This window comes from Oncorhynchus kisutch, linkage group LG27, assembly GCF_002021735.2.
Source record: "Oncorhynchus kisutch isolate 150728-3 linkage group LG27, Okis_V2, whole genome shotgun sequence".
Lineage (NCBI taxonomy): Eukaryota > Metazoa > Chordata > Actinopteri > Salmoniformes > Salmonidae > Oncorhynchus > Oncorhynchus kisutch.
Window position 1 is genome coordinate 6549712 of NC_034200.2, and position 26189 is coordinate 6575900.

The 26189-nt window shown below is 43.3% G+C and overlaps 1 protein-coding gene across 1 annotated transcript in view; it reads right to left on the bottom strand.

Annotated features, from left to right (window-relative positions):
• Window positions 1-2935: 2935 nt before the first annotated feature.
• Window positions 2936-26189, bottom strand: part of LOC109871480 (excitatory amino acid transporter 5-like) — an 80390-nt gene continuing 57136 nt past the window's right edge. Inside the window, exons 8-10 of the mRNA XM_031806417.1 lie at window positions 22576-22710; window positions 22123-22222; window positions 2936-6125 (exon numbers count right to left, since the gene is read on the bottom strand). Of these exons, the coding sequence (XP_031662277.1) occupies window positions 5880-6125; window positions 22123-22222; window positions 22576-22710 (481 nt within the window). The 3' untranslated portion in view covers window positions 2936-5879. The remainder of the gene's footprint in view (window positions 6126-22122; window positions 22223-22575; window positions 22711-26189) is intronic.

Here is a 26189-nt window from a genome sequence, read left to right on the forward strand (position 1 = left end):
GGAAAACAAAACAAACAGAACAAAACAAAAAGCAATGTTTCCAGATGATCCAAATTATAACAAATTCTAGATGCCTTCAGAAGCTTTTGTAATTGTCTTTTTGTACATTCATCTCAACATGCCCTACTTGTATTTATTTTTTCTTGTGGATTTTTACATTTGACATTTTTAGCTGATCCAGACCTGTCCCTGTTGGCTCCCAGCCCCACTGGGCTGCACCACCCCCACTGGGCCAGATCCAGCATGGGCTCTTAATCTTTTCCTACACCCCTCCTTCCATCTCTCCCTCCATCCAATGGTGCCAACTGGTGGCATTTAGCAGCTGCTGTGGCCGTTTGGCAGGGCTTAGTCACTGTTTAGTCCATCCTCACAGTCCCGGGCCACCAGACTTATGGCTCCTGAACATTAACGTATAACAGATAAGGGCAACTAGTGGGATCTGATCTGGGAGCAGGGCAGGCTGATGTTAAGACTAAGGGAATCCCTTAAAAACTCCTGAGGACTCTCGTGTGGGTTTGGGCTGTATCTCAAATGGCACCCTATTCTCTATAGTGCACCAGTGATGTAAAGTACTTCAGTAAAAATACTTGAAAGTACTACTTAAGTTGTTTTTTGGGGTATCTGTAATTACCTCTTTATATTTTTGACAACTTTTAATTCATATGTTTTCCCTGACACCCAAAAGTACTCATTACATTGAATGCTTAGCAGGAAATGAAAATGGTCTAATTCACACGCTTACAGTGCCTTTTGAAATTATTCAGACCCCTTGACATTTGACATATTTTGTTACATTACAGACTTCTTCTAAAATTGATTAAATAAAACAAAAACAATTAAAGCTCAACAAACTACACACAATACCCCATAATGACAAAGCAAAAACAGTTTTCTTTTTTAAAATGTAAATGCAAATTTATAAAAAAAATTAAAACAGAAATGCCTTATCTACTTAAGTATTCAGACCCTTTGTTATGAGATTCAAAATTGAGCTCAGGTCCATCATGTTTCCATTGATAATCCTTGAGATTGGAGTCCCACCTGTGGTAAATTCAATTGATTGGACATGATTTGGAAAGGCACACACCTGTCTATATAAGGTCCCACAGCTGACAGTGCATGTCAGAGCAAAAACCAAACCATGAGGTTGAAGGAATTGTCCATAGAGCTCCGAGACAGGACTGTGTCGAGGTACAGATCTGGAGAAGGGTACCAGAACTGAGCAATCAGAGGAGAAGGGCCTTGGTCAAGTAGGTGACCAAGAACCCCTTGGTCAATCTGACAGAGCTCTAGAGTTCCTCTGTGGAGATGGGAGAACCTTGCAGAAGGACAACCATCTCTGAAGCATTCTAACTATCAGGCATTTATGGTAGAGTGACCAGACGGAAGTAAAAGGCACATGATAGCCTGCTTGGAGTTTGCCAAAAGGCACCTAAAGACTCTCAGACCATGAGAAACAAGATTCTCTGGCCTGATGAAACCAAGATTGAACTATGTGTCATGAATGCCAAACTTCACGTCTGAAGGAGACCCGGGCACCATCCCTACAGTGAGCATTGTGGTGGCAGCATCATGCTGTGGGGATGTTTTTCAGCGGCAGGGACTGGGAGGCTAGTCAGGATCGAGGCAAAGATGAACAGAGCAAAATACAGAGAGATCCTTGATGAAAACCAACTCTAGAGCGCTCTGGTCCTCAGACTGGGGCGAAGGTTCACCTTCCAACAGGACAATGACCCTAAGCACAAAGCCAAGACATAGCAGGAGTGGCTTCGGGACAAGTCTCTGAATGTCCTTGAGTGGCCCAGCCAGAGCCCAGACTTGAACCCAATCGAACATCTCTGGATAGACTTGAAAATAGCTGTGCAGCAACACTCCCATCCAACCTGACAGAGCTTGAGAGGATCTGCAGAGAAAAATAGGAGGAACTCCCCAAATAGAGGTGTGCCAAGCTTGTAGTGTCATAGCCAAGAAGAATCAATGCTGCCATCGCTGCCAAAGGTGCTTAAACAAAGTACTCAGTTAATTGTCTGAATACTTTGTCGTATTTCAGTTTGATATTTTTTTACAAATTAGCAAAAATGTCTAAACCTGTTTTTGCTTTGTCGTTATGGGGTATTGTGTGTAGATTGAGGGAAAAAAGTACTTAATACATTTTAGAATACGGCTGTAATGTAACAATGTGGAAAAAGTCAAGGGGTCTGAATACTTTCCGAAGGCACTGTATCAATGGAACATCACTGGTTATCCCTACCGCTTTTGATCTGGTGGACTCACTGAACACGTTTTTTTTGTAAATTATGTCAGTGTTGGAGCGTGCTCCTGGCTATTCATAAATTATAAGGAATTTGAATTGATTTATACATTTACTTTTGACACTTAGGTATGTTTTAGGAATTACATTTACTTTTGACACTTAGGTATGTTTTAGGAATTACATTTACTTTTGACACTTAGGTATGTTTTAGGAATTACATTTACTTTTGACACTCAAGTATGTTTTAGGAATTACATTTACTTTTGACACTTAGGTATTTTTTAGGAATTACATTTACTTTTGATACTTAGGTATGTTTTAGGAATTACAGAGACACCGCCAAAACAACCACTATGCGGGTGGCGGGCTAGCACAGATCTGATAGACTCCAGCCCTAAGTCTTTGAGAGATCTGAGAATGTATCCATTAGAGGACCATTTAAAAATGTTTGCAAGTTTCCTGTGTTGCTTTTGTGTTCTGGGTCTACTTTGAACCATTTACATTTCCTGTCTTTTTGTTCACCATAAGGTGCCAAACATGTTTTTTTGTGATGCCAAGAAAATGAAACTCCAAAAATCCAACTAGCTATCCAAAAATACAGGTTTCAAATAAGAAAACCAACTCATCAGACAATCAAAACATACTACACACCACAGTTCAATAAAATGTGTATTTGTGTTTCCTTACAATATATTTTCATTTTTTGCCTTTTGTTTTCTACAGAAAAACAGAAAAACATCTAGTGCAATTGGAATAGATGAAACAATTACTAATTGTTCATTTCATAACAAAGATTGAATGGTGCCTGTTGAGTCATACTCTATGTTTATACAAACTGCAAATTATTTTTCACTTTTAAAATAAATATATATACATACGAAGCAAAGTTCAGAGTATGGCCTGTGGTTGTTTTATTGCAGCTTGCTGCTTTTGCCTTGAATGTATTAGGTATACCCCCATATGTTTTGTGGTGTACCCATACTCTATTATCTCCCCACATGCTTCTCCTTTGTACTTTAAGGCAAAGAGGGACTAGGGTTGGTGCAAGAACTTGACACTCTAGAAATGTTTCAACAACGGTTAACACCTTCCGGAGCAGTATGGCTCTTACACATACCTGTCTCTGTCATTGTGTTTCCCCCAAATCCTATTCCCTACCGTATATAGTGCGCTGTATAGAGAATAGGATGCTGTTTGGTACACAGAAATTGTTTCCATCATGCCAGACACCATATATGAGGCAGGTGTGTACTACCTTGTTTAAGGGGATAAAAAGGCAAAGAGATCATGGGAAGAACATTTTAAGGAGAAAAGGTATCAAAAGGTTGAAATCAGTGAGAGAAGCAATATGGGTCAGTTTGCTGAGGAAGAAGAGCAGAGTAGAGTGTATTTGAGTTCTGTAGATCCCTTCTCTGTTGAATGTGAACACGAATGTCTTGAAAAGCCATTCTAGATATCGATAAAAGAGGTCTTCAGAAAACTTAACAGCCAGTGTAAATGTACCGACCAGTTTCTCAATGATATAAAACGTTAGATAGCCTATGTATCCCTTTGTTTCACATATGGAGATTTAAAAAACAGCTTCTAGATTTGACCTTATCTGTAAAGTTTTACAAATAACCTCCAATGATGATTGTGAGAGTAACCTGTTTAGTATATAAGCCAAACCAATTAGCCTGAAATATCCGTAACCCCATGTGGGGGATTAGAGGGAACATTTAGTTTATAATATCTTTTTTTTAAAGAAATGCGCACTTCCTGTTTGTCCATAGTCCACAAGCATTGTCTATGTAAGGAGAGTGTTCGTCACATTCACCTCTCAGCTCGACAGACAGACAGACGGAGAGACTCACACATCCACTGTGAGGGGGGAGTTGATTAACTAAGGTGAAGATGGAAGGCCAGAGCTCAAGCTTAGATGTCCTGTCATCATCCACAGGTCCACAGATCCCCAAGCCCTCTCTGAAGTTTCCCACAGTTCTTCATTATCCCTTCTGCCTCCTGATACTTGTCATATACTAGGTACACCAGTCAGTTTATTAGGTACACCCATCTAGGACCGGGTCGGACCCCCCTTTGACTCCAGAACAGCCTGAGTTCTGGAAATTCATGTTCATGGAAATCAATTGGTATGAAGGGACATAACGTGTGCCAGGAAAACATTCCACACTATTATACCACTGCCACCAGCTTGCACAATTGACACCAGAGGATGAGGCCATGGACATTGCTTGTCCATATATTTTTATATTCTTAATTCCTTTACTAGATTTGTGTGCATTGGGTATGTGTTGTGTAATTGTTAGATATTACTTGTTAGATGTTACTGCACTGTTGGAGCTAGAAGCACAAGCATTTCACTACAACCGCAATAACATCTGCTCAACACGTGTATGTGACCAATAAAATGTGATTTGATTTGATTTGGACTCATGCTGCTTAAGCCAAATCCTGACTCTTCCATCAGCATGACTCAACAGGAACCGGGATTCATCGGACCAGGCACTGTTTTTCCACTCCTCAATTGTCCAGTGTTGGCATGCCCACTGGAGACCCTTCTTGTTTTTAGCTGATATGAGTGGACCCCGGTGTGTTCGTCTGCTGCAACAGCCCATCTGTGGCAAGGACTGACGAGTTGTGCGTTCCGAGATGTTGTTCTGCACACTACTGTTGCGCTACACCGTTAGTTGCCTGTTGGTGACCCGTCTGTTAGCTTGCACGATTCTTGCCATTCTCCTTCGACCTCTCATCAACAAGATGTTTTCGTCCATTGGACTGCCTGCCATCGACTGGATGTTTTTTGTTTGTTGCACCATTCTGGGTAAACCCTAGACACTGTTGTGCGTGAAAAGCCTAGGAGTTCATCCATTTCTGAGATACTGGAGCCGGTGCGCCTGGCACCGACAATCATACTACGCTCAGTCGCTTAGGTCACAGTAACTGATTGCCTCGATGCCTGTCTGCCTGCTTTATATAGCAAGCCACGGCCACATGATTTACTGGCTGTAGGAGCAAACCATTGAACGTGGTGGTGTACCTAATAAACTGTGCAAAGTGTCTTCTCATTGTATGAAATGTCTCATCATAGAGAATGTCTCCTCAATAAATAGAATGTTTGCACTTCATATAGAATGTCTCATCATATAGAATGTCTCAATGTACAGAATGTCTCCCACCATATCACTCTGCTGCTGGTGCATAGTATAATAAGTCTTGTAAATATATACACAAAAATATACACAATCATAGTGGGTCGTAATATACGTAATGTAGAAAATCGTATTTTCTTTACACATCCTCTGAATTGCATCCACAGTGGGCCATAATGTGCCAGCAAGGGTCGGGTTGGTCATCCCGAGCTCTGGTGCAGTTAGTCAGTCCTTCCTCTCTCCCTCTCTCCCCTGTAGCTATGATACTGGCTGCATTCAGTTACTCCACACTTTTTCCAAAGTATGCATTTTCCCACTTCTCATAATGGACTTAAAAGCGTATGATTGGTGTAGGCTAAGAATTGGCTGGAGGGAGTTGTTAGAGCCACCATTATTAGATTCATGACGGGGAGTGTGCAAATGCACTCTTTGGGAGAAGTGTGATGAATCAGGATGCAGCTCAATGATAACTATGTCTATACGTTGGTCTCCAGGCCATTCATGTCGATGGAGCAGTGGTCCTTGTCCTTGTGCTCCCTCTTGTTTTGGGGAGCGTGGGGGTTCCTCTTCCTTTGCTCAGGCCGTACCCCCTCCTCCAGCTGCATCAGACGAGCCACGTCCGGGCCCCCCGGTCCGCAGGGAGGGGGCTGGTACACACCGTTCTTCTGGTACGTCATCTGCTGGATGCTGACCATGGGCTTGGTCTCACAGATCAAAGGTACCTGAAGGGGGTAGAAGACAACGGGAGGTAGAAGAAGGAACCAATCCATGAATTTGTGCTAAAGCAAAGAACTCCCTATGCAAAACAAATGGACAGGTCCACTGCTGGTTCAAATGTCAGGAAGTACAAAGAAAACAAAAAATGTAAGCGGCCAACACACTTGGATATATTGTAAGCTGCAATTGAAACTTTGTTTTAATGTTCTTTTATTTCATAACAACATGTCTGAATAGCCAAAATGATAATTCCCTATGCAAAACAAATAGCTGTTGCAGTGACTACTGTACCTGATCTAATATTTGTATTGTGTCCAGAGAAATTAGGAAACTAATCAGCTTTAGTTGAGGGAGATGGAGTGAAAATATAATTGAGAAGATTATAAATATTTGAGTAAGAGGGTAATTCCCTAATAAATCCAGTCTGATTGCAAAAACTGAAATTGTTAAACAAATCAAAGCATTACATTTTATATTTAAGATTCTTCAAAGTAGCCAACCTTTGTCTTGATGCAGTCTTCTGTTTACCACCCCTACCTTGTCTCAACACAACTGATTGGCTCAAATGCATTAAGAAGGAAAGAAATTCCACAAATTAACATTTAATGAGGCACAACTGTTAATTGAAATGCATTCCAGGTGAATACCTCATGAAGCTGGTTGAGATAATTCCAAGAGTGTGCAAAGCTGTCATCAAGGCAAAGGGAAGAATATACTACTACTTTGAAGAATATAAAATATGTTTTGATTTGTTTAACACTTTTTTGGTTACCACGTTATTTCATAGTTTTGATGTCTTCACTATTATTCTACAATGTAGAAAATAGTAAAAATAAAGAAAACCCCTTGAAAGAGTAGGTGTGTTTTGACTGGTACTGTAGGTAGAGGTAAAGTAACTATGCATAGATAATAAACAGTGAGTAGTAGCAGCATGAAAAAGGGGTCAATGCAAATAGTCTGGGTAGCAATTTGATTAACTGATTAGCAGTCGTATGGCTTGGGGAGCTGTTTAGGAGCCTTTTGGACCTAGACTTGGCTCTCCAGTACCGCTTGCTGTGCGGTAGTAGAGAAAACAGTCTATTACTTCGTTGAGTTTTTAGGGCCTTCCTCTGACACCACCTGGTATAGAGGTCCTGGATGGTAAAAAGCTTGGCCCCAATGATGTACTTGGCCATACGCACTACCCTCTGTAGGGTTTTGCGGTTGGATGCCGAGCAGTTGCCATATCAAGTGGTGATACAACCAGTCAAGATGCTCTCAACGGTGAAGCTGTATAACTTTTTGAGGATCTAAGGACCCATGCCAAATCTTTTCAGTGTCCTGAGGGGGAATAGGCATTGTCGTGCCCTCTTCATGACTATCTTGGTGTGTTTGGACCATAATAGTTTGTTAGTGACATGGACACCAAGGAAATTGAAGCTCTCGATCCATTACACTACAGCCTGTCAATAACAATGTTTAGTCCCAGGGTTCTTAGCTTAGTGATGAGCTCTGAGGGCACTATGGTGTTGAACACTGAGCTGAGTGTGGAGTGTAATAGAGATTGCATCATCTGTGGATCTGTTAGGGCGGTATACACAGAGTGGGTCTAGGGTTTCTGGGAAACACGTGGGTACAGTATTACAGACCCGGTCAGGAAGAGGCTGAAAATGTCAGTGAAGACACTTGCCAGTTGGTCAGCGCATGCTCTGTGTACACGTCCTGGTAATCCGTCTGGCCCTGCGGCCTTGTGAATGGTGACCTTTTTCAAGGGCTTACTCACATCGGCTACGGAGTACATAATCACACAGTTGTGATTAACAGCTGGTGCTCTCATGCATGGTTCAGTGTTGCTTGCCTTGAAGAGAGCATAAAAAGGCATTTAGCTCATCTGGTAGGCTCGCATCACTGGCAGCTTGCGGTTGGGTTTCCATTTGTAATCTGTAATAGTTTGCAAGCCCTGCCACATCCGACGAGCATCAGAGCTGGTGTAGTAGGATTCATTCTTAGGCCTTTGTTGACACTTTGCCTGTTTGATGGTCATCTGAGGGCATAGCGGGAATTCTTACAAACGTCCGGATAAGTGTATCGCTCCTTGAGAGCGGCAGCTCTAGCTCAATGCGGATGTTGCCTGTAATCCATGGCTTCTGGTTGGGAAATGTACGTACAGTCACTGCGGGGACGACGTCGTCGATGCACTTATTGATGAATCCGATGACTGAGTTATACTCCTCAATGCCATTGGATGAATCCCGTAACATTTTCCAGTCTGTGCTAGTCCCGTAGCGTAGAATCCGCATCATCTGACGACCGCCATATTGTACAAGTCACTGGTACTTCCTGCTTTAGTTTTTGCTCGTAAGCAGGAATCGGGAGGATATAACTCTGGTCAGATTTGCCAAATTTGCCAGGGCAAGGGAGGGCTTTGTATGCCTCTCTGTGTGTGGAGTAAAGGAGGTCTAGGATTTCTTTTCCCTCTGGTTTTACATGTGACATGCTGGTAGAAATGAGATGAAACAGATTTAAGTTTGCCTGCATTAATGTTCCTATCCACTAGGAGCGACGGTTCTGGATTAGCATGTTCTTGTTTGCTTATGTCCTTATACAGCTCGTTGAGTGCAGTCTTAGTGCCAGCATTGTTTTGTGGTGGTAAATAGACAGCTCTGAATATTATAGATGAGAACTCTCTTGGAAGATAATGTGGTCTACAGCTTATCATGAGGTATTCTACCTCAGGCGAGCAATACCTCAAGACTTCTTTGATATTAGACATCGCACACCAGCAGTTATTGACAAATAGACCCCTTGTCTTACAAGACGTAGCTGCTCTGTCCTGCCGATGCACGGAGAAGCCAGCCAGCTCTATATTATTAGTGTTGTCGTTCAGCCACGTGTCGGTGAAGCATATGATATTACAGTTTTTAATGTCCAGTTGGTAGTGATGACTTGGGGATCCAAGTAGACACTGCAACCATGTTGGCACGAATCTTAGACCCCAGAAGAGAGGCTTTCCACTCAGCTCTCATGCGGTTCCATCTGATGCCCATGATAACGGTGTTCTCTGTGATGTCCTTGTTGGGAATCATGTCGTCAGCCCACGCAGTAGTCCCATTAGGGCTGCTACACATGTGCAGGCTAGGTGGTTCGCATAGCTGATGCATCATCATCACCGGCCGTTGGTCATTCCCAGCAACCTCAGAGCGGATCTGGACCATTGGAGAGACCATTCTCCGAGCATACTGACACGTGGTGTCCTGATGGGAAGAGTCTCCTCTCAAATTCCAGTCTATACAGATGCTTCACACAATACAGGGTGTGCGGGCCGGTTCCACATCTAGGACTTATTCCAGCAAATGGAATGTTTTTACACAATGGTGTGAGGAGGAGAATGTCGACCCAGCTTGTTGCCAGGTGAAAACTATTCTCTTGTTCTTACAGTTAAATAATAAGCAACGCTCCCCGTCCACTATGAAGGTGTACGCCTCAGCGATTTCAGCTTGTTATGAGGGTTATGGTAAATGATTCCTTTTGCCCATGTGGGTGAGGACAGTGTGGAGTGCAGTAGACATCTGTGGATCTTTTGGGTGTTGATGTGAGCCATGAAAAGCCTTTTAAAGCATTTCAAGACTATGGATGTTAGTGTTGCTTGCCTTGAAGTGAGCATAGAAGCTAAACTCAGCAAAAAAAGAAACATACCTTTTTCAGGGACCTGTCTTTCAAAGATAATTCGTAAAAATCCAAATAACTTCACAGATCTTCATTGTAAATTGTTTAAACACTGTTTCCCGGGGGGATAGGAGGGACGCCATGTGCGACTGACGTGTTTTCCGTTTGCTCAAGTGGTATTCTTAAAGTTTATGTGAATTTAGCAGCAGAACCGTATTTATTTTCAAAATATTAATTTGGTGATCCCTTTCCGTAAAAACCAAGACTACTTTGCTTCCGAATGTCAGCATGTCGACCAAGCATAAGGCCAAAAGCATGACTTTGAGAAAACCCGGCCTACAAGACCCGCTCTCATCACCGCCCTCTCCTGAGGCTGAGGGCCCGGGGACGCACACTTTACCCGGGGGTGCGGCTTGGCCTGGCGGCGCTGAAATGAACATTCTCAAGGCCATCAAACTACTACGCTCTAAGATAGTTGAAATGAAAACACAGGTGGTTGCTACGATTGAGGCCAGAATACAGGAGGTTTCTGATACTTTAAAAGCAGATTTAACCATCCTGCGGAACGAGACTGTGCCAGCAATCACATTACTCAAAACAACAACTGCGTCACACACTACAACGATTGCAGCACTGGAGACCTCCGCTACTGTCTCCGACTTAACTACATCCCTGGAGGCTGAAGTTAAACGCCTAGCTGCGGATTTGAAAAAGGTGAAGGAGAACTGTGTGAGTTTAGAGGGATTCTTTCGCCGCAATAATCTGAGACTTGTATCGGTCCCAGAGTCAGTGGAAATGCATTGCGCCACGGATTTCGATTCAGGGCTGCTGAAGGAAGGATGTTCTTGCCTTAGATGAAAAGCCCCTGATTGATCGTGCCCACCGGTCGCTGCGCCCAAAGCCCCGGGATGGGGAGAGGCCCCGTGACATAATTCTTCGAGTGCACTTTTTTCATGAGAAGCTGGAGATCCTCCGACGAGCCCGCAATACCACTCTGAGCTTTCAAGGACAGAGCTTCTCCATCTACCAGGACTACTCCCCCACTGTTTCCAGGCAGCGCGCAGCTTTCGGACAGGCCAAACGAGTACTTCGGGACCATCCAAGTGTGAAGTATGGACTGCGATTCCCGGCCCTTTTATGTCTATCTCATGAGGGTAAAGACTACACATTTGAATCTCCGGATGAGGCTATGGCTCACATTCAACATCACATCAAGAAGTCTTGAACATGCTCACAGTTCAGCAACTGTTGCTTGCGAACTGTGGATAGTAGGTAACCCACCTGTGGTACAATTATGTTTAGATATAACAGGCCAGTCTTGTATAGTTGGCGAAACCATTCAGGCTTATTTGATGTGATCTAATGTTTTGATCATCTGGTGTGCGTGCCTTACAAGCATTCAGTCAATTTAATTTAATTGTATTAAGGTTTTACTTAAACACTCCTGTGTTTCTAGGCTGTCTCGCTCACCTATTCAGTTTGTTTACACAGTGTCTCAGTGACTCAAAATATTTTTGGTTATTTGTTTACTGCATCCGTTTGCATTGACCCAGTAAACAGTAAATGTCTCCCGAGGCTACACGGTTTTTGGGGTCTCACTTCAATTTTAAAAGTTTTGAGCGTCATTTATACCCAGCAAACGCACACGTAGTTTTTTGGTATTGGTTGTAAGCCGTCTCAGCGTCAACTAGACTACTATTATAATTACTATTATTTTTGATTGTCTTACTACAATTTTTTTAAATTTATTTTCTCTCTCAATGCCTGTTGTAGATGTATATAATTATATTCCCTTATAAGTGGTGCTTTTTGTCATTCCGTTTGCACAAGGGATTCGCCTTTTTTTTATTTGAAAAAAAATACATAAAAATCTTTATTTTTGCTGCTTGATCCACTAACAAAACGCGACTTTAAAGAGCGGGACTGTAGGTTTAGGTTTAAGACTGCACTCTCACAGACATACTGTGCGAAAAGAACACATTCTATTTAGGCTTGTACCTCATTTGGGGAGGTATTGTCTGGGATGGGGGGAGGGGGTGGGGGGGCAGGTTGAATTGTTCAGTTCTAATGTTGTCTTTTTAGGGTTTTTTTTGGTACTTTTTCCAAACATCTACCACCGTACATTATTACTCTGAGACAAGTTATTCTGGGGGTTTTGGGCGCTCATTGCTTTTCCATTCTATGCTCTAATGACAGGGTTGAATAACGGGAATGCCCAAAGGGGCCGAAATAATGCGATCAAGTACATTTCATGGAACACCAAAGGGGTTAATAATCCGGTGAAGCGTAAGAGGGTGTTGACACACTTAAAGGGTTTGAATGCAAATATTGCATTTCTTCAATAGACTCACTTGAGGACTGGTGAGCATTTTAGGATGCGTAAGGACTGGGTTGGTCAAGTGTTCCACTCAAACTTTCATAGTAAATCAAGGGGTGCTGCTATTCTGGTTGATAAAGCTACTCCCTTTGTACCTTCTGAGGTTATTGCTGATCTTAAGGGACGATACGTCATAGTAACCGGTGAACTGTTTTCTACCCCTCTTGTTTTGGCTAGTGTTTATGCTCCCAATTGGGATGACACAAGTTTAATTTCTTCCTTTCTGTCTGCTATTCCCAATTTAGATTCTCATTTGTTGATTTTAAGGGAGGATTTCAACTGTAAAATGTCCCCAGTTCTTGACAAGTCCTCAAACAAATACAGGCCCATCTAAATGTGCCCTACTTATTCAATTCTTTCTTCAGAAATATGCTATGTTTGTGGCCTGGCGTTTCCTACATCCTACAGATAGACAGTATTCCTTTTATTCTCATGTTCATCAAACATACTCCCTTGATTGATTACTTCTTTTTGGACAAAAAACTTCTGCCTAACCTTCGGCAGTGTACTTACGAGAGTATTGTTATCGCTGACCATTCACCATTAGTGCTTGAACCATTTTACTCTCAGATAAGGAGTTTGTCAATTTCATTTCTTCTGAAATCACCTTATTCCTAGAAACGAATTCAACACCAGGTATGTCCTGCTCTACCATATGGGAGTCTCTTAAAGCATACCTACGTGGCCAAATGATTTCTTATACAGCCAACCAAAACAGAGTTCGCTCTCAGCGACTTCGGGACCTGAGCGAGTCCATAACCACATTGGATGAGAAGTATGCTACGGATCCTTCCTCTGATCTGAATAAAGAGCACCAACTACGCCAATCTGAATTTGATGAGCTTTCTACCAGGCAAGCTGAACAGTTACTCTTGCGAGCTCGATACAGAGTCTATGAACAACGCGACAAGGCCAGTAAACTCCTTGCGCATCAGATCCGTAAATCTGAGGCCTCATGTTTAATCCCACAAATAAGGACCCCGTCTGTTGCCACCACAGTTATACATAAAGAGATCAATGATCAATTTAAACAATTTTACTCTGCGCTATACACCTCTGAATCCCCTCAAGACCCTTTGCTGATTGACTCCTTCTTTAATGGCTTGAATATGCCTTCAATTGATGTAGACTCCCATGACTGTCTAGAAGAAGAATTTACGCTTGAGGAGATTGCAACAGCAAGTGTCCGCAATGAAAAGTGGTAAATCACCAGGTCCGGACGGTTTTCCAAATGAATTTTACAGGACGTTGGTCTGCTTTGCCCATTCTTGTCTCGACTATTTGCAGAGTGCCTTAATACTTCAAAGCTACCGCATAGTCTTTATCAGGCTTCAATTTCATTACTATTAAAGAAAAACAAAGACCCCCTGGAATGTGGATCCTATTGCCCAATCTCGCTTTTAAACTGTGATTACAAAATCCTAGCTAAGCTTTTAGCTTGGAAGGCTTGCTCCACCAAGTAATACACTCTGACCAGACTGGCTTTGTGAGAAATAGGCATTTATTTTTCAATATTAGGCGCCTTATGAATATACTGTACTCCCCAGCATCGGAGGACCCGGAGGTGGTGGTCTCACTTGATGCCGAAAAAGCATTTGACCGCGTTGAGTGGGATTACCTAACAACTGCCCTTTATAGATTTGGCTTTGGCCCCAAATTCATTGTGTGGATAAAGATTCTTTATTTTTCCCCCATGGCTTCGGTACGGACTAATAACTTGTCCTCTGACTATTTTCCCTTGGACCGCGGATCCAGACAGGGTTGTCCACTCTCCCCCTTGTTGTTTGCTTTGGAAATCGAGCCTCTCGCCATTGCACTACACTCCAATGATGCCATTCAAGGTATAATCAGGGCGGGCTGGGAGCAGAAAGTCTCGCTATACGTTTTTTACCTTTTGTTTATATCCAACCCTGATACCTCATTGCCACGTGCCCTATCTGTTCTTAAAAAGTTTGGATCAATCTCAGGGTACAAGCTGAATCTAGGCAAGAGTGAGCTTTTTCCGGTAAACAAGGCTGCTTTAAAGTGCTCTTTTACAAGTTCTCAGTTTAGGATTGTCCAGGATCAATTCAGCTACTTGGGAGTAAAATTGACAAGGAAATATTCTAATTTGTTTCAGGAAAACTTTGTTGCTCTAGCAGACAGTTTGAAACAATCTTTTACTTTTTGGAATTCGCTACCCCTTTCTCTTATCGGAAGGGTTAATGTCATTAAAATGAATTTTGCCCATTTTTATTCCAAAATCTTTTTTTATTTCACTGGATCAAACATTCATGCATTTTATTTGGGATGGCAAGGTACCACGGATTGGTAGAAAACATTTACAGAAGCCTAGGTCATTGGGGGGTTTAGCTCTACCAAATTTTCAGACATACTACTGGGCTGCAAATTTCAGAGCCCTTCTGTGCTGACTGCAGACTGATCCTACTGGCCCTAGACCACTCTGGGTCATGATGGAGTCTGAATCGTGTAAACCTGCAGCACATTCCTCTGTGTTGTGCTCGTCTCTCCCAGTGTCCCTAGGCAAAATGTGTGTCAACCCAATTGTAAAGCAGTCTCTTAAAATTTGGAATCAGTTCCGTTTAGCTTTTAGCCTCCGAGGCTTTTCTCTATCAGGCCCAATCAATCAGAACATTGTATTTCCTCCATCTTTGAATGATTTGGCATTTACTAGGCCTCTCCTCGCTAGCCCAATTATTCTTTGATGATACATTTGCCTCTTTTTCTCAGCTGCAGGAAAAGTTCAATCTCCCCCAATCCCACTTTTTCCGCTATCTCCAGACTAGAAACTTTGTCAGAGCTAACACACCTGGATTTCCCAATAGGCCTGTGAATACAGCTATAGAGAGCATCTTGGAGTTGAACAAGCTTCCTAGGGGCGCAATTTCAGATGTATATGCAATCATTCATGACTTACAGAACCCTTCTTTGGTGCCTTTAAAGACTTGATGGGAAAAGGATTTGGGGGAGGAACTTGGGGAAGACGCCTGGGAATCTGTGCTGCACAGGGTGCACTCGTCCTCTTTTAGCACTAGACACAGCCTCATTCAATTCAAGGTGGTTCACCGTATCCACTGGTCGGGGGCCAAACTTGGAAGAATATTCTCTACTTTTGATCCTACCTGTGTCAGATGTAAAGTGGAACCATCCACACTGTTGCATATGTTTTGGGGCTGTCATAAACTGTCAGGTTTCTGGGAATTAATATTTAAATGTTTCTCTGATATCTATGACACTGTTATAGATCCGTCTCCCCTTACAGCCCTTTTTGGAGTACTGCCCATGGGTACCCCCCTATCAAGAATCCAGTCGGACACTGTTGCTTATACAACTCTTTTAGCTAGACGGCTAATACTACAGAACTGGAAGATGGCAGCTCCCCTATCTTATAAATATTGGGTGAGAGATGTGTTGTGCTCTCTGAAACTAGAAGAAATTACTTTCAATTCACGTGGGTACCCCAAACTGTTTAATGAGGCTTGGGCTCCATTCCGGTCTTACTTTCAACAGTCCATCCTCTGATGTCATTCCAATTAAAACAAGTCTGTATTTGACCCCCCTGTGACTTAAGGGTAGGAGGAGCTTCTCTCTGTGTTTTTGCTGGGGGGGCATTAAGGTCCATGTGCTTATTGATTGTGATCCGCAGATGCCTTGTTCATCTTGCTCGGGCAGAGACTGAAGTGTGAGCTTGTTTTTCCCAGTTATTTTTACATTTTGTTCACGCCTACATTAATAATCATTCTATTTTTTTTATTTTAAAGCATTGTAAACTTTATTTTTGGTCCAGTGGATGGTCGGTCTGTGGCCATGACTGTCTGTGAGTGGTTGCATTTCTCCACCCTTATCCCTTGACTGTTTATAGGAACAATGGTGAGGTGTTTGCTCTGTCCCTGTACTATAGATTGCCCTTTAACCTTTGTAGCCTTCTGCCTGGTGTGTTTAACTTGTCTAAAGTCGTATCTTTAAAGCCATTTTTTTATTTGTATTTGTATTTTTAGTTGAGTATATTATTTATATATTGCTTTGTGTTGTCTTCTCGGTGTGTGTGTGGGTAAAACTTAATAAACAGAGTTTAAAAATAAAAAAACACCGTTTCCCATGCTTAAACAATTAATGAACATGCACCTGTGGAATGGTCATTAAGACACTAACAGCTTATAGACGGTAGTCAATTAAGGGCACAGTTATGAAAACTTAGGACACTAAAAGATGCCTTTCTACAGACTCTGAAAAACACCAAAAGAAAGATGTCTAGGGTCCCTGCTCATCTGTGTGAATGTGCCTTAGGCATGCTGCAAGGAGGCACGAGGACTGCAGATGTGGCCAGGGCAATAAATTGCAATGTCCGTACTGTAAGACGCCTAAGACAGTACTACAGGGAGACAGGATGGACAGCTGATCGTCCTCGCGGTGGCAGACCACGTGTAACAACACCTGCACAGGATTGGTACATCCAAACTTCACACCTGCGGGACAGGTACAGGATGGCAACAACAACTGCCTGAGTTACATTAGGAATGCACAATCCCTCCATCAGTGCTCAAACTGTCCACTATAGGCTGAAAGAGGCTGGACTGAGGGCTTTTAGGCCTGTTGTAAGGCAGGTCCTCACCATACATCACCGGCAACAACGTCGCCTATGGGCACAAACCCACCATCGCTGGACCAGACAGGATTGGCAAAAGGTGCTCTTCACTGACGAGTCGTGGTTTTGCTCTTCACTGACGAGTCGTGGTTTTTCTCACCATCGGTAATGGTCGAATTTGCATTTATCATTGAAGAAATGAGCGTTACACCGAGGCCTGTACTCTGGAGCGGGAGTGATTTGGAGGTGGAGGGTCCGTCATGGTCTGGGGCAGTGTGTCACAGCATCATCGGACTGAGCTTGTTGTCATTGCAGGCAATCTCAACGCTGTGCGTTACAGGAAAGACATTCTCCTCCCTCATGTGGTACCCTACCTGCAGGCTCATCCTGACATGACCCTCCAGCATGAAAATGCCACCAGCCATAATGCTTGTTCTGTGCGTTATTTCCTGCAAGACAGGAATGTCAGTGTTCTGTCATGGCCAGCGAAGAGCCCGGATCTCAATTCCATTGAGCACGTCTGGGACATGTTAAATCAGAGGTTTGAGGTCTAGGGCCATTTTCCCCCAGAAATGTCTGGGAACTTGCAGTTGCCTTGGTGGAAGAGTGGGGTAACATCTCACAGCAATAACTGGCAAATCTGGTGCAGTCCATGAGGAGGAGATGCACTGCAGTACTTAATGCAGCTGGTGGCCACACCAGATACTGACTGTTACTTTTGATTTTGACCCCTCCTTTGTTCAGGGACACATTATTCCAATTCTGTTGGTCACATGTCTGTGGAATTTGTTCAGTTTGTCTCAGTTGTTGAATCTTGTTATGTTCATACAAATATTTACACATGTTAAGTTTGCTGAATAAACGCATTTGACAGTGAGAGGATGTTTCTTTTTTTGCTGAGTTTATTTAGCTCACCTGGTAGGCTCATTTCATAATATGGGAAGTGTTGAGTTCGGTAGGGAGTACATTTCGGGCATCGTAGGGACTAGGGCTCCGCCCTAAACCAATAGAAGCGAAGCCCCCTATGGGGCGGAGCTTTACGATGTACAGTGAGCTCCAAAAGTATTGGGACCATGACACATTTTTTGTTAAAGTGCCGACTATTGTATATTTGACCAATAAAACACATTTTATGATAAAAACATTTTTCATCTCTGTGTTTTTATCATTTTCCTTCAATTCGCTGAATCTATCTCACCAGCAAAATCATCCGAGCGAGGGAAACAGAGCCCCTCTGTCTCAATATGTGTTATCCATTCTCTGTATCTGATGCTGTATGGACAAAAAGAGTATGACATGTTGACGTCTTAATATTTGTTGATTTATCCCAGAAAGCATTTTGCCTCCCTTAATATTTATTTTATGAAAGAATTAGACAATCCGCATCGAGCTGAGCTCAACTGTGGGTAGTCCTGGCGCACCAACCCCCCACCACACATCAAAAGGAAAACCTCATTGTCAGAAAAACGAGTCTTATTTCTGGTCTCCGTGGCTTAGAAAATCGTCCATTTTCTAAGCCATGGATGGAGATGGGGATTTGGACTTGTGGTTTTGACTTTATTCTCCGTACAGGCCAATGATTATAACGGCGATTCTGATCTATGCTAGGAAGCATTAACTTGCTTGACCATGTTGTAAGTCTTGTAACTGTTTGTTACATGCAATATTTACTTCACCCGACAGATGTTGCTCTTTGGTTTTGTGATGGTTGAATTTATTCCGCTACTGGGTAACTCTCTTTCTGTTGTCAAGGCCTTTATTGTACATCACAGTGGCGTATGGACGAATGGGTTATAGAGCAAACAACACAAGCATCACAAAATAGATTGTAATATGTTTTTTTTTCTTCTGGTTTGGCTTCCCCTGTGATTTTACCCGTGCACAGCTACTGTATATGAGTAGAGCGGAGCCCTATAGGCTTTCTAGCCTTGTCCAACTTCAGAAGTCTCGCTGCAAATCATTTTGGGGGAGCCTCAGTATATAGGGACACCTGAACTCTCATTGGCTGATGGTGTGTGCATAATTCATTTCTCAGGTGATACTGCTTTGCAGCAGTGTAAACCAGTAGGAATGAAGCCCCCCTATGGGGCTGAGCTCTACTCATAACTGGAGTTACAATACCCAGTCATTATCGTTCCACCTCCGACACTGCTATGCGGATGTTGGCTAAAGTGGATCTGATTGAATAGAGCCCTTTTTTATTGGAAAATGGAAAGAATCACGAATGGAAAGTTCATAACCTTGATCCTTGTGTGTCCGGAATTGTGTTAGCATGTGTTTCTCATTTGCATATTACTGTGCTCAGAGCACGCAAATTGGAGCACGGGAGGGTCGTAGTCCAAATCAAAGTATGTGAAACGGAGCATGGAGGGCACTTCTCGAAAGCGCACTCCGTTTGTACATATAACAGAAAGTATGTACAGAAATTTGACGCCCTACACATAAAAAAAATATGAAAAACACTTGAAATCAATGGCGGACATTATTTGAGCTGAAATGAGAGAATATACACTCCGACTTCAGAATGAAGTGTTTTCTATTCACATCTCACATGTTGCCTGGCTACAATATTTTATCTTGATACATTAAGAAATACATGCCGTGTTAATTTTGGCATGTTTACCTGCCTATGTACCGTAGACCGCAAGCCAATAATAAGTCAATTGGGATAACTGGCTAGCTACTACTGTTAGCTAGCCAGATAGCCACAAATAATTGTTAGCTAGCTACCCACAAAGAATTGAGATCTACCTTGCATAACTTTAGTTTTAGGACATTTTTGGCTGTTAAACTATCTGGTTAATTTGATTACGATTCACATATACAGTGCACTCGGAAAGTATTCAGACCCCTTGAATTTTTCCACAATTGTTACTTTACAGCCTTATTCTAAAATGGAATAAATCGTTTTTTTCCCTCATCAATCCACCAAATATACCCATAATGACAAAAACAGGTTTAAATACACTGCTCAAAAAAATTAAGGGAACACTTAAACAACACAATGTAACTCCAAGTCAATGACACTTCTGTGAAATCAAACTGTCCACTTAGGAAGCAACACTGATTGACCATAAATTTCACATGCTGTTGTGCAAATGGAATAGACAACAGGTGGAAATTATAGGGAATTAGCAAGACACCCCCAATAAAGGAGTGGTTCTGCAGGTGGTGACCACAGACCACTTCTCAGTTCCTATGCTTCCTGGCTGATGTTTTGGTCACTTTTGAATGCTGGCGGTGCTTTCACTCTAGTGGTAGCATGAGACGGAGACTACAACCCACACAAGTGGCTCAGGTAGTGCAGCTCATCCAGGATGGAACATCAATGTGAGCTGTGGCAAGAAGGTTTGCTGTGTCTGTCAGCGTAGTGTCCAGAGCATGGAGGCGCTACCAGGAGACAGGCCAGTACATCAGGAGATGTGGAGGAGGCCGTAGGAGGGCAACAACCCAGCAGCAGGACCGCTACCTCCGCCTTTGTGCAAGGAGGAGCAGGAGGAGCACTGCCAGAGCCCTGCAAAATTACCTCCAGCAGGCCACAAATGTGCATGTGTCTGCTCAAACGGTCAGAAACAGACTCCATGAGGTTGGTATGAGGGCCCAATGTCCACAGGTGGGGGTTGTGCTTACAGCCCAACACCGTGCAGGACGTTTGGTATTTGCCAGAGAACACCAAGATTGGCAAATTCGCCACTGGCGCCCTGTGCTCTTCACAGATGAAAGCAGGTTCACACTGAGCACATGTGACAGACGTGACAGAGTCTGGAGACGCCATGGAGAACGTTCTGCTGCCTGCAACATCCTCCAGCATGACCGGTTTGGCGGTGGGTCAGTCACGGTGTGGGGTGGCATTTCTTTGGGGGGACGCACAGCCCTCCATGTACTCGCCAGAGGTAGCCTGACAGCCATTAGGTACCGAGATGAGATCCTCAGACCCCTTGTGAGACCATATGCTGGTGCGGTTGGCCCTGGGTTCCTCCTAATGCAAGACAATGCTTGTGGCTGGAGTGTGTCAGCAGTTCCTGCAAGAGGAAGGCATTGACGCTATGGACTGGCCCGCCCGTTCCCCAGACCTGGATCCAATTGAGCACATCTGGGACATCATGTCTCGCTCCATCCACCAACGCCACGTTGCACCACAGACTGTCCAGGAGTTGGCGGATGCTTTAGTCCAGGTCTGGGAGGAGATCCCTCAGGAGACCATCTGCCACCTCATCAGGAGCATACCCAGGCGTTGTAGGGAGGTCATACAGGCACGTGGAGGCCACACACACTACTGAGCCTCATTTTGACTTGTTTTAAGGACATTACATCAAAGTTGGATCAGCCTGTAGTGTGGTTTTCCACTTTAATTTTGATTGTGACTCCAAATTTGATTTCCATTGTTAATTTTTGTGTGATTTTGTTGTCAGCACATTCAAGTATGTAAAGAAAAAAGTATTTAATAAGAATATTTCATTCATTCAGATCTAGGATGTGTTACTTTAGTGATCCCTTTATTTTTTTGAGCAGTGTATTTTTTTGCAAATGTATTAAAACAATTTTTAAAATTTAAACAAGTATTCAGACTCTTTACTCGGTACTTTGTTGAAGCGCCTTTTGTGTCGATCACAGCCTCGACTCTTCTTAGATAGGATGCTACAAGCTTGGCACACCTGTATTTGGGGAGTTTCTCCCATTTTTCAATGCAGATCCTCTCAAGTTCTGTTAGGTTTGATGGGGAGTGCCGCTGTTTTCAGGTCTCCCCAGAGATGTTTTACCGGATTCAAGTCCAGGCTCTGGCTGGGCCACTCAAGGACATTCAGAGACTTGTCCCCAAGCCACTCCTGCGTTGTCTTGGTTGTGTGCTTAGGGTTGTTGTCCTGTTGGAAAGTGAACCTTTGCCCCAGTCTTGGAGCAGGTTTTCATCAAGGATCTCTCCGTACTTTGCTTTGTTCATCTTTCCCTCAATCCTGACTAGTCTCCCAGTCCTGCCACTGAAAAACATCCCCACAGCACGATGCTGCCACCACCATGTTTCACCGTAGGGATGGCGCCAGGTCCAATCAATTTAATTTACCACAGGTGGACTCCATTCAAACAGGCTCCACATGAGCTCAATGTCGGGTATCATAGCAAAGGGTCTGAATTCTTAGGTAAATAGGTATTCCTGTTTTTTATTTGTAATAAATCTGCAAGAATTTCTAAAAACCTGTTTTCACTTTGTCATTTTGGGGTATTGTGTGTAGGTGCAGCTTGAGGTAATACAGTAGGGGGAGTGCAAGTGCTTCTAAAATGTAATGTTTTATGTGTTCTCCACATTCTCGTCCTCACAAGAACGTACTCAAGAGAACTTCCTCAGAGAACGCACTCGGAGCACGGTGGAATGCATATTGAGAAACAGAGTTTCTCTCACCTGCTCTCCCTCCTTGACAAAATCTTTTCTACAGATGTGAGCCATGATCCCCGTGGCCAAAGCGTCTCCCATCACGTTGACCATTGTCCTGAAACGGTCTCTGGAACACAAAACGGAGGTTCAGCTGCCTTAGCGGTGGTGGGAGACTCTGTTGGTGCACTGCACACACACTGAAGTGGGAGCACTAATAACACATTACAGTATCACAGTTTTTGTGACATATTGAGATCACTTTGTTATATATTTTAAAAATCAACTTGTCGTAATACCTCAGTACAATGTTATTTTTTAATAACATGATCCTATAAGACCACTTTTGATTGACTATGTAAAATACGGCAAACTTTGCTTAGGCTTAACTTTATCAACACCTCACCCTTTATCAACTTTTATTATGTCTAAACATAAAGAGAAACTGGGGGTGAAGATCAAACAGAAGCGTTGTATACTTACAACGCCCAATCCACAGCAATGATGAGTGTGATGTCATCAGTGGGCAGGCCCACTGAGGTTAGCACGATCACCATGGTGACCAGTCCTGCCTGCGGAATTCCAGCTGCACCAATACTGGCAGCTGTGGCTGTGATACTGGGATCAGGAGAGAGAGGAAATTAAACAGTGACCTTAACTGTGTGACCTTAACTGTATTAGCACAAATCTGTAGTGTCCAACACCTCCCAATTTTTTATTTTTTTATTTTTGTATTTAACCTTTATTTAACTAGGCAAGTCAGTTAAGAACTCAATCTTATTTACAATAACGGCCTAGCCGTTAACGATGCTGGGCCAATTGTACGCCGCCCTATGGGACTCCCAATCACGGCCGGATGAGACACAGCCTGGATTCGAACCAAATCAAATCAAACTTTATTTGTCACATGCGCTGAATGCAACAGTGTAGACCTTACCGTGAAATGCTTACTTACAAGCCGTTAACCAACTGTGCAGTTCAAGAAAGAGTTAAGAAATTGTTTACCAAATAAACTAAAGTAAAAAATGATAAATGATAACACTAAAATAACAATAATGAGGCTGTATACAGGAGGTACCGGTACCGAGGCAATGTGCGGGGCTACAGGTTAGTCATGGTCATTTGTACATGGAGGTAAGGGTGAAGTGACTATGCTTAGATAATAAACAGCGAGTAGCAGCAGTGTACAAAACAAATGTGAGAGGGTCAATGTAAATAGTCCAGTGGCTATTTGATTAATTGTTCAGCAGTCTTATTGCTTGGGGGTAGAAGCTGTTAAGGAGCCTTTTGGTCTTATACTTGGCACTCCGATACCGCTTATCGTGCGGTAGCAGAGAAAACCGTCTGTGACATGGGTGACTGGAGTCTCTGACCATTTTTAGGGCCTTCCTCTGACACCGGCTAGTATACAGGTCCTGGATGGCAGGAAGCTTGGCCCAGTGATGTACTGGGCCGTACACACTACCCTCTAAGCGCCTTATGGCCAGATGCCGAGCAGTTGCCATACCAGGCGGTGATGCAACCGGTCAGGATGCTCTCAATGGTTTTTGTGGATCTGAGGACCCATGCCAAGTCTCTTCAGTCTCTCGATGAGGAAAAGGTGTTGACGTGCCCTCTTCACAACTGTCTTGGTGTGTTTGGACCATGATAGTTTGTTGGTGATGTGGATACCAAGGAACTTGAAACTCTCGACCTGCTCCACTACAGCCCAGTCGATGTTAATGGGGGCCTGTTCGACACGCCTTTTCCTGTAGTCCACTATCAGCTCCTTTGTCATTCTCACATAGAGGCAGAGGTTGTTGTCTTTCCACCACACTGACTTCCCTATAGGCTGTCTCATCGTTGTCGGTGTTGTGTCGTCAACAAACTTAATGATGGTGTTGGAGTCGTGTCTAGCCACGCAGTTGTTGGTGAACAGGGAGTACAGGAGGGGACTAAGTACACACCCCTGAGGGTGTTCAGCCACGACTCAGTGAAATATAAGATATTACAGTTTTTAATGTTCCATTGGTAGGATAATCTTTATTTTGCAATGATTGCAGAAGGCAGTCTGATCTCCGCCCCCTTTTTCTCTGTCTTTTCTTCACGCATATTATGGGTATTTGGGGCTGTTCCCGAGAAAGCAGTATATAATTTGCGTCGGAAAAAGCTTCCTCTAGTTCGAGGCGAGTAATCACTCTTCTGATGTCCAGAAGTTATTTTTGGTCATAAGAGACGGTAGCAGCAACATTATGTACAAAATACGTTTTTAAAAACTAGTTCCAAACAACGCAAAAAAACAAAACAAAATAGCACAGTTGTTTAGGAGCACTTAAAACAGCAGCCATCCTTTCCAGCGCCATTCATCCAGGGACTGTAGTAACGCCTCTTGCACTGAGATGCAGTGCCTTAGACTGCTGCGCCACTCGGGAGCATGAATTATGTCATATAACCATAGATGCATTCCAAATGGCACTCTATTCCCTATGCCAGGGTTCCCCAAAAGGCGGCACTCAAGTCATATTCAACCCGTGGGTGATTTTATTTGGCCCCCAAAATCATTTTCATGTTGGACATGAAGCACTGTAAAATCACCAGGAAATCAGCTCAAAGTGATTTTAATTTAGTAAATCTGTTCCCAAGTAATTCCATGCATTTAATAGAGAAGGATATGTGATTGTATCCTAATGTAATCAACGTATGTTTGGGCTAATATTGTTTGGGCTATATCTGTTTGGGATTCTTGCTGTCAATTTGCAGTCTACAAATTATTTAGAACTATGTTCCGGCCCCCCGACCATCCGCTTAACAAAAATTGGATCACGGCTGAATGTAATTGGGGACCCTTGCCCAAATAGCACCCTATTCCCTATTCAGTGCACTACTGGGCTCTGGTCAAAAGTACTGCACTGAATAAGGAATAGGGTGCCATTTGGGATGCAGCCCTAGTACATTCAGCCGTAAGCCGATTTTTCTTAAGTGGATGGTCGAGGGGCCTGAAACATAGTTATAAATAAAACAAGAGAGCAAGAGAAAGAGATTGGAAGAAAGACAGACTGACAAATGAAACAATTGCTTCTTGGTGCGTGACGTGTTGATAGAAGTTTACCAATAAATCAATTCAAAATCAAATGTATTGGTCACATACAAATGCTTGTGTTCCTAGCCCCAAAAGTGCAGTATTATCTAACAATTATCAACAATACACAAATCTAAAAGTAAAAGAATGGTATTAAGAAATAGGACGAGCAATGTTGGAGTGGCATTGACTAAATCCAGTAGAATAGAATACAGTATACACAGATGAGATGCGTAAAACACTATGTAAACATTATTAAAGTGACTAGTGTTCCATTTCTAAAGTGGCCAGTAATTCCATATCTATGTACAGTGTATAGGGCAGCAGCCGCTAAGGTGCAGGGTTGAGTAGCCGGGTGGTAACCGGCTAGTGATGGCTATTTAACAGTCTGATGGCCTTGAGATGCGAGCTGTTTATCAGTCTCTCGGTCCCAGCTTTGTCTGTGCTGACCTCGCCTTCTTGATGATAGCGGGGTGAACAGTCCGTGGCTCCGGTGGTTGATGTCCTTGATGATCTTTTTGGCCTTCATATGACATCAGGTGATGTAGGTGTCCTGGAGGGTGTCAGTTTGCCCCCGGTGATGTGCTGGACAGACCATACCACCCTCTGGAGAGCCCTGCGGTTGTGGGCGGTGCAGTTGCCGTAACAGGCGGTGATACAGCCCGACAGGATGCTCTCAATTGTGCATCTGTAAACGTTTGAGAGGGTCTTGGGGGCCAAGCCAAAGGTCGATGTGTATAGGGGGGTGCTCCCTCTGCTTTTTCCTGAAGTCCACGATCAGCTCCTTCATTTTGTTGACGTTGAGGGAGAGGTTATTTTCCTGGCACCACTCCACCAGGGTCCTCACCTCCTCCCTGTAGGCCGTCTCGTCATTGTTGGTAATCAGGCCTAGTACTAATCCTTGACCTGTCATCCTGTCATGCACATCATGTACTGTATATTATGTGCACCCACACAGACACAAAAATACAGATACAGTAATTGACATTTGACACGATGGCTGAGTTTCTGCCCCATTTGGCCTCGCTGTTTGGGAAGC